At 34.4% G+C, this 10,104-nt stretch overlaps 1 protein-coding gene across 1 annotated transcript; it reads right to left on the minus strand.

The window, feature by feature from the left end:
- Positions 1 to 952: 952 nt before the first annotated feature.
- LOC143636284 (uncharacterized) lies at positions 953 to 9,355 on the minus strand. The gene is made up of 12 exons (XM_077103922.1): positions 8,685 to 9,355; positions 7,329 to 7,713; positions 5,537 to 6,182; positions 5,406 to 5,446; positions 3,900 to 4,069; positions 3,723 to 3,801; positions 3,552 to 3,650; positions 2,571 to 2,639; positions 2,416 to 2,465; positions 2,238 to 2,319; positions 1,951 to 2,045; positions 953 to 1,387 (listed from the first exon to the last, which is right to left on the minus strand). The coding sequence occupies exons 1-12, from the start codon at positions 9,266 to 9,268 to the stop codon at positions 1,240 to 1,242; spliced, it is 2,448 nt and encodes an 815-aa protein (XP_076960037.1). The 5' UTR covers positions 9,269 to 9,355; the 3' UTR covers positions 953 to 1,239.
- Positions 9,356 to 10,104: the final 749 nt, after the last annotated feature.

The raw sequence follows: 10,104 nt of genomic DNA on the forward strand, positions 1-10,104 counted from the left end.
GAGAACAATTTTGTTAGACTAAGGATAGCTAATATCATATAAAAATAAAACATATGAATTTTTATTTAACCCAAAATTGTATAAATTAGCGTAAGCCATGTTACAAAATTATATAAACTACATTTACATCTAAAAAAATGACTTTGGTATAAATGCAATTTTTACTGGTACAATTTAAATTAAAAGCAACGTGAATAAATTAGTTTGATTTTCTATTTATGTATATAAACTACATGATTGTTGAACACTTGAACCTATCAAAGGACTGATGATAAGAAACCAAACAACTGATGCTTTCAGTTGTTCTCCACTATTGTATGTCAAATTATTGCTCTCAATCATCTGACCAACAAACATTTGTATTAACAAACATTTGATACAAGGACTAACAATTGTTGATGAAAACTATTGAAGAATAGAAGTGTTGAAGACAAACAACTGATGAATCAAACACAAACACAGTTGTTTTCAAGAGATCAGTAGTTATCATAAGAATCTTTTATCAATTTAGTATAGTTGATCAGTTGTTTGTAACAGAATTGGTTACACGTCGCTTTCACCTTTAGCTCATCAGTAGTTACACACTTGTATAAAATGAAGAAGAGTGCGACATCTAACAAAAATTTTGTAACAAACAATAAAAAATCAATTAATGTAACACTAATCTGTTCAAAAGATTAAATCACGTGTTTACTGTTTCATTGGTCCTTGTATGAAGTGTTCATTGATTGAATTTAGTTAAAATGATCCCAATAGTTATATTGCTTACCCATGTGTAGATACAATGCAAAATAAATATATAATATAGAAACAAATTAATTTGATGGTTTCCTAGGCACATAAACTACACATAAATAACATAAAATATAAAAAGACAAAACTAATACATTGACACAAATGATTCAGATAGTTTCTTGTAAAATGTTTTTGATAAACAAGTGTGTAAAAAGCCAAATTAAGAACTCCAAATCTACATAGATTCCCTTGCTTTTGCAATAATCCTAAAAGGAGATAATTCATGTACTCTATACAAAACAATAAGGGTTCCTAATGGACCACAAAACAATGGCGCCTAGTGTTCGACTGACCACCATGTTTCAACAACAGTGCGCACGACCGACCGACCGCCAAATCAGCATACAAAAACCAACCAACTCGACTACAGACATGGCACCACGACACTCAAAATACTTTGCAGCACAAAAAAAAGGGTCAAAGTGATTTACACTCGTGATTCTTTTACGGTTCCCTTGGGCCGTTGTTTTCTTTGGCAGCGGTGGTGGTGCCAGAGGCGGTACGCGAGGCCTGAAATTGAACGGTGAACTTCCTCTGCAAATCTTTAAGTTTGTCTAGTATTTCTTGGAACATCGGTCGCAATTGTGGATCACTAAAAAAACAAAAAGCCTTAAATAAGATTGTTTCATCTTTTATAACACATAATGCAAATAATCGTATATGCATAGAGGCGTAAACAAGCCAAGCCATTGGTAAGCTACTCGAGACCAAATCACTAAAAGCTGGAATCGAGCCAAGCTTAAACGAGCTCGAGCCTAAAACTAAGCCTGTTTAACAAACGAGCCCGGGCTTCATTTATCGAGCTTGAGCTGGCCCGCAAGCGTAAAGGAGCCTATTATTTATAATCTATATATAATCTTTATTTAAAATATTTAATAAATATTTATAAAACAGTTATTATATATAAAATGACAATAAAAATAAATATTATGTTGTATATAAATAAATTTAATTATAACTACAAATGAGCCGAGCTCAAGCTTAAAAAACAACGCACAACCCGAGTTCAAACTAAGAAATAAAGCTCGAAAATGAGCCGAGCTCGATTCGTAAGTAAAACAAGCTGGGCTCAAGCTTGCGCGAGCTTGGGTTCTGCTCATTTACACCCCTAATAATATACCTAAATATATAAATAGTTAAAGATAAAATACGAACCTGCACCAGCAGCTTTCGATAAGAGAAGCCCATTGTGGGTCCACGTCTTTGGGAATCTCTAACCGTTGATTCATGAATCCTACAGCTCCTATCACCTGTAATTTTCAACTCTTTGATTCGTAACAAAAATAAAATAATAATAATAACCATAATAAAACCTTTACATAATTTGTAATAGTCTACACATATGACATTTCAATGTCTAGGTTTCTTCCATATTCTCATATGTTTCAGTTATAGAAAACGCTAAGCTTGACCTTAAAAACTCTGGAAAATAAATATTGTACCTGCATCGAGTTAAGACTATCCCAAGGAATCTTATCCGTGGTGAGTTCCCATAATACCACACCGAAGCTGTATATATCAGACCTACATATTTCAAACAATATTATTATAAACTTTAAAACTTTATAAGCGTTTAAATTCTATTAAATGATAACGATTGGTTACAGGGATAGAACTTACTTTTCATCAGCTTGTTCATTTCGAAGAACTTCAGGGGCCATCCATTGGGGCTAAAAGTTGAAAATGAAAAATAAACGTTTATTAAAGAAACTCGTTCTAATGCCTAAACTACCCTTGAATGATGGAAGCTTGAAGAAGGGTAAATAAGTAATTACCGTTCCTTTCCCCGTCTTTGTTGTAAGGTAGGTTTCGTGCTTTATACGAGAGAGACCAAAATCCCCAACCTATTCAATTCGAAAAAATGAAAAAATATATGATAAAAGTTAATTACACAAATGACCCATGTGGTTTAGCCAAAGTCACATATTTAGGTACTAAGTTCTAAAAATTGCAACTCGGGTTTCGTGATTTCAAGTTGTAACAAGTTTGGGATCAACGACTTACTTCCATTATCTTTTTTGTTAAAAGTGAGTAAAAAGACTAAACTACCCTTTATTAACTAAATGGACCATTTATGTAATTAACTAATACATACTTTACTTTGGATCATCATCATTATCGTATTCGATAAATCCCACCAATAGCAAAACTATGGTAGGGTCTGAGGACGGTAAGATGTAGACAGCCTTACCTCTACGTCAAAATTAGTGTGATTTCAACCCCCCCCCCCCCAACCCCCCAGTGGCACACACATATATGCATAGTATGCGCACACCACACATATATATACTTCGGATAAATTGACTTAAATTCCCTTAATAACTAAATTGCCTTACCTTTACCCTGTAGGAATAGAGATGTTTTTTCCGGTGAGATCCCCGGCTCGATAGTTATTTTGCGTCAAGCCTTGGACATAAGGCACATAGCAATCAACCACGGGACACCGGTCGATTAGTGCATGTACCCTTGTCTTTTGGCTATCAACGCCACCAAATGATGCATGATTAACCTTCCACCACTTTAAACGTTATTTTCACGAAATTAGTAAAATAACGTCAAAATTAGTGTGATTTCAACCCTCCCCCCCCAACCCCCCAGTGGCACACACATATATGCATAGTATGCGCACACCACACATATATATACTTCGGATAAATTGACTTAAATTCCCTTAATAACTAAATTGCCTAAAACTTATATGTCAATATCAAGAACACACCACGAGATATTAAATAATATATTAATATGAAACAAACCTTTACATTCCAATTCTTATCGACAAGAAGATTTGAAGATTTCAAATCCCGGTGAATGATGGGTGGGTGGCAATGATGAAGATAATTCATGCCTCGCGCCTGTAGGGACCACCAAGTTTTAGAAAATATTTGATAACAAACAAACAGAAACAACATTCTATTGTTACTTACTATATCCACGGCCATATGTATACGCCGTCTCCAATTTAATCTAGTTGTATTTCTTTGAAGTAACCGGAACAAACTGCCACTGCATAAAATAATATCCACATCAAATGCATGCATATATACACAACATATGTATGCATGCGTGCAGGGGGGGGGGGTTAAAGTAAACGGAGAACCAACCGGGGAAGGAACTCTGTGACAATGCAAAGGCGTTGAGGTGACATTACAGCGCCCATGAAGAGTAGAATGTTGGGATGCCGAAGCCTTTTCATCAGAGATACCTCCTGTCTAAATGATAATATGACATCATCTGAATATTCTTGCCTTGAGAAAACCTTCACAGCAACATCCTGCTTACACAACATATGTTAGATAGTTTTGTAATTAGAGAAACTAAAGGTTTGCATACATTAAACATCAAGATAACACAAAGTATACTATAGACTAGTAACCCTACGGGCCCATTACAGTGTTGGGCCTAATTAAATATTTACATTCTAAGAACAAAAGGACTGAGAAAAACAATCTTTTGCACTATCTGAATGTGTCTTGAATTCAACACAAAACAAACAAAAAAGTGTAAAGACTTCTGAATGGTTTTTTTACGTTTAGTAAAGCCAAAAGGACACGAGAGTAGTCATCAATGAAAGTAAGGAAGTAACATAACACGACTCCAAACATCATATTGTGCCTACTCATATATGAAATCTGTTTACTGAAAATCTTGAACCTAAATTTGAATGGAAGTATGTACAAAATGAAATAGCCGAGATAATATTTGCATTCTAACAATATAACTAATCTAGGCAAAACCTATAGCTACCATGACATCAGAGAAAAGTTCTCATGCGTTGACTATACTTTAGCATCAAAGATAATACAAGGTATATATAGATGAGTAAGATGAGTAGGGTGTTCATCGAATCGAATAACGAATTTTCAAGTTAAATCGAATCGAATAATCCGAATAATTGTTTTTTTGCCAGTATTCAATTCGTATTCGATTAAAAGTTGAACTATTCAATTCGTATTCGTATGATATGCCAAATTCGAAATTCGATTCGAATTCGTATTTGAAATTCGAATTCGAATCGAATTCGAATAAGTACAATCTAATTCAAGTTTACCTATGCCAAAAATTCGAAAACCATAATCATAATTGCAAAAGAAACATATAAATTTAAAGTAGTTACATACCACATGATAATAAATTCAAAATTAAACTACAAATAGTATAAATTCAAAATATTCAAAAAACGAGAAGTAAATAACACCCATATTAGTATAAGCTAGGAAACAATAATATGGCATATTGGGTTTAATAATTTGTAATGGACATTTATTATTTATGGATTTGACACAAATAAAAAATTATAATTATATATACATATGTATATATAAATTGAATTCGAATTTCAAATCGAATCGAATAATAAATCATAAATTCGTATTCGATTAATATACTCGAATACGAATCAAATCGAATTCGAATTTTTTAAAACCGAATTCGAATCTTAATAATCGAATTCGAATCGAATCGAATTTCGAATGTTTCGAATACGAATCGAAATCTGAACACCCCTAAAGATGAGTAACATTGCTATCATTAAACTCAAAGAAGGCATTTAAAAATTAGTCAAAAGGGTAAAACTGTCATTCTGCTAATAAAAGAGATGAAGAACATACCGATCCATACCATAGCGCATGGTACACCGTCCCACATGAACCTATCAAAGCATTTAAAACAGTAAAAAAACATAGAAAAAGTGAAATTACTGTCAAATTCAAAATTCCCCCCCAAAAACAAAATATCATACCTTGTCCAATCTGTTCTCCAATCACTAAATCTTCCCACAAAATTTCATAATCCAAGTTATCAACTTCCATATCCGCTTTATTAATGGCACTACTGTTTGTACTGCCACAACTGCTAGCACTACTGGTGCTATTAACGTTAAAAGACGACCACGACCCTGGAGCTTCATTCCTATTATTATTATTATTATTATTATTATTATTCTCCCACTGTTGACTTTCCACTTTCGACGAACCCGACTGTTGACTCGACGACTCGTGTTCTTGCTCATTATGCAACCAGTTAAACCCGAACCGACCAGTTTTGGAATCTCCATCTCGTTCGTTTCCTTTCCATGGCCATGTAATTCCCTTTTTGCCTATCCACGCCTCAGCTTTTGAAGATAGAATCTTGTGGATACCGAGTTTGTTTTCACCTTCATCACCGGAATCTGTTGAGGGCTTTCCACTAATTTGGTCTTTGAATGGCGAGTGAGGAAGATTATCACCTCTTGGGGTGCTGGCTCCGCTTGAATATCCATCGTCTTTATGGTCAGGGGCGTTTATCTCATTTTCAGAATAATGACCGTCTGCACTCCCGCCATCTTGATCCGTGAAGTTTTCTCCGGGTTTTATTTTTGACTTGACCTTGTTGCTGACTTTTGAAGCCTGTTGTGGTGTTTTCAATAGTCAAGATTCATTGTTACATAAAATTTCACAAGACGAAGGAGTAATTAACTGTGGGTCCTTAATTTTCCACCAAGGTGGCACTTTGACCCGTTTAGTCATTTACTTACTATAAATGGGTCAATTTGGGTTGTGTTCTATCTCAAACGGGTAAAATGGGTCAAATAAAAAATAGCTTTAAGGAGAACGGGTCAAAGCGGTTGAAAGTCAACCAAAGTCAACTCCAAAATCATTTCTATTAAAAAAATTAGATTATTATTGTAATAATATTGTTTATGTAATTGTAATTAACATAATACTAGTTTATTTACAAAAAATAAAAATAAAGAAAAAAGTGTGTGAGTCAAAGTGAACCAAACCCGGCATGCTAATTTTGACCTGCTTACTTGTTATAGCTAGGTTGATTTGGGATGTGTTCTATTTCAAACAGAAAAATTGGTCACATAAAAGAATAGCTAAAAGGGATCAAAGGGGTTGAAAGTCAACCTAACTCCTAAATTATTTCTATTCAAAAATTTAGATTATTATTATTGTTATAATTCTGTTTATGTGATCATAATTTCATAACACTTAAAATATTAAAAAAAACAAAATGGAGAAAAAGGTGTATTTGTGTCAATAGCGGCTGCATGAAACCAACAAAACTTATTGGTAACCAAAATGACAGAACACAAACAAACCCAACGGTTTGGTTTTATATTTCACAACAACCGATATTCAGTTCGGTTTCGATTTTACATGTAATTAAAAAACCAAACCAAACTGAATTTATGGATTTTCATTTTTTTTATTTCGAATGTAAGTCAGTCATTAATAAGAAGTTGATAAATAGTATAACCCACTTTGACCCAATTGTAAATAAGCAATTAACTATTAATCAACAAAATGGTAAAACCACAAAAAACCGAAACCGAAACGAACCCAAACCAAACCGAAAAAGAACAGTTTTCAACACTCAAAAGGTGAATATTCGGTTTTGGGTTCAGTTTGTGCCCCAAATGACCCATACACACCCGGTTTGGACCCGCACATGTTAGTTGAACCCGGTTTTGACTTGCACTAAAAATAACCTTTTTCAACCTGAGCCCGCCTGACCCCCTATCTATATTAATATCTTAAAAGACTCACCAAACTTGAAATTTTTGAGACGATTGCAGTTTGTAGAGGTTGTTGAGGATCAAGCCCGAGTTTAGCCGAAGCAATCCGTCTCGGTGCACTAATATGACCCACGGGCTTCATATCCCGATACGGGCGGGTGTCACTTGATACACTTATAACCCCAATTAATGTCCCATCTTCATCACGAAATGGCGTATTTGTGGCAATAATAACAAACTTTTCCCCTCTTTTGTTCCTAATTGGAAATAGACCCGACCAACCTCCCCCTTTTATTGTTTTGTGTATGATATCATCAGCAAAGTGATAATCTTCCGGTTCTACAAAAAGCTCGTTGGGTGTTTTTCCGAGAGCTTCTGCAGCTGTGTAACCATAAAGATCTTCGGCTGTACGGTTCCTACAAATTTCCAATTGGTGCACAATGTTAAAACATAATTCCTGTTTCTGACTCATGTACTTATGAATGCGTCGATTTGTAGGCTTGTAAATGAACCGAACTAACATGAACAACTCAAAGAGCGGGCTTTTCTTGTCAGTGTTCTTTGGTTAAGAAAATGAACGTGACCGTTTATGTTCGTTCGTGAACAGTATAAACAAACGGTGCACAAACGTAAACAAGCAAGCAAACAAACATAACTTAACATAGATAAACGAACATAATTGAGCTAAAACCAATTAAAAGAAAAATGTGACAACAATGTATTGGGCCTAAAAAGTTATTAAAACTAGACTATTTTTAATGGACCTAAAGAAATTAAATGAATATGTTGACGACCGTAAACGAATGATCGAATATAAATAAAGGCAAACAAACGGATTTAAATGAACAAACGTAAACGAATGTTCACGAACATAAATGTACACAAACTTTTGTTCATATTCATTCGTTTATAAACAAGATTTAAATAAACATAAAGCAGCGAGCATAAATAAAAGCAAATAAACAAACTTCCGGTTGAAAGGTTTACTGTTCGTTCTGTTCATTTACAAGCCTATTTAGGTCAAACAAACTTGCCGCCTATTCGGGTCATGTTTTGTCTCTAACGGGTCAAATGAGTAAAATTTAAAAAAAAAAAACAGCTTAAAGGGTCAAACCCATATTGACTATTGACCCATTAACCAACTTGCCCATTTTTTACCCTTCTACTCCTACTCTTTTCCAATAAACCCAAAGTAATCAAGAATCCATATTGACAAAATTTACTTCTATGAATTAAGAGAAAATGTTGAACTATTATATAAGGTGCTTTTGTTTTCTTCCGATTATCGATCCTAACATTGCCAACTGTACTTCTTTAATAATTACAATAGCAATCAAAATCAAGAGAAAGTGAAGAACAGATTCACTGAACAATGATTTTAACTCACCAATAAATTATGTGCCCATTGAGATCAAATATATGAACAGCCTGGCCTATAGATTGCAATATATTCAAATACTGTGTTTCCGTTAGCTTCACAAGCGAGGGTCCACAAACTCCACCACTCTCCCCTTCAGTGGCACCACCATCACCACGCTCCTCAGTGGCACCACCACCACCATGTTCCTCAGTGGCGGCGGCACCACTCATGACACAACCATCATGCCTATTATTATTAATATTAATATTATAACTATTGTTATTATTATTACTACTATAACTAACATCAACACTGCGGGTTTCTCTCCTCAATGGCGAAGAATGCCGAAAAGATGCAGAACCCATTTTGAAGGCCCCCACAGCCCCGCCCTCAAAAAACCCACCAGCCCCACCAATGGTTCTCCGGTGAGGTCGACGGGGGGATAGTGAACTCGACCTTTGGCGGTCATATTTTTGGTTGTCATCTGAAATCTTTAGCGTTGACATTTCTTGTTTGAGGCGAGCATGGCTTTCTTCTAAATCATGAATTTTCTTTACTAGCTCCTCGGTTGGTGGTATTTCATTCTTGTTATTGTTGTTGCCGTTGTCCATGTTGCCCACACTTTCACACAAATACACACCGTGTGGTTCAAGAATCAAGAAACTGGTTCTTAAAGCTCCAAGATTTCATTTTTAAGGAACCCTAAATCAAAAGGATAACAAAAGAATTCAAATTTCTTTTCTTTATTAGCATAGTGATGAAATCAAATTGATAATTTTATTATTGTTATACAAATAAGTAAAACCCTGATCAAGAAACTGGTTCTTGGAGCTCCAAGTTGACATTTTGGAGGAACCCTAAATTAAAAGGATAACAAAAGAATTCAGATTTCTTCTTTATTCACATACTAATCAATCAAATTCATAATCTTGCTATTGTCATCCATTTTACACACATTTTGACACAAATAGACACAGTGTGGTTTAAGAATCAACAAAACTGGTTCTTGAAGCTCCTATATTTCATTTTTAAGGAACCCTAAGGGGGTGTTTGGGATTCCTTATTTTAACCCCCCTTATAGCTTATAACTTATAACTTATTGGTTATAAGTCATAAGGTGTTTGGGAAAGTTAGATTTTGTGAGTGTATATAAGTCATAAGTTATAACTTTGTAACTTATAACTTATGCCTTAAATAATCAAAAAGATTCAAATTTTGTTTCTTTATTAGCATACTGATCAAATCAAGTACATAATCTTGTTCTTGTTGTCATTTATTTTACACACACTTTCACACAAATACACACACTGTGATTTAAGAATCAAGAAACTGGTTGTTGAAGCTCCAAGATTTCATTTTTAAGGAACCCAAAATCATAAAGATAACAAAAGAATTCAAATTTGCTTTCTTTAATCACATACTGATCAAATCAAACTGATAATCTTGC

The sequence above is a fragment of the Bidens hawaiensis genome, unplaced genomic scaffold (assembly GCF_021521415.1).
Source record: "Bidens hawaiensis isolate Kalapana, Puna unplaced genomic scaffold, B.hawaiensis_p1.1 tig00007857_1, whole genome shotgun sequence".
Classification (NCBI taxonomy): Eukaryota; Viridiplantae; Streptophyta; class Magnoliopsida; order Asterales; family Asteraceae; genus Bidens; species Bidens hawaiensis.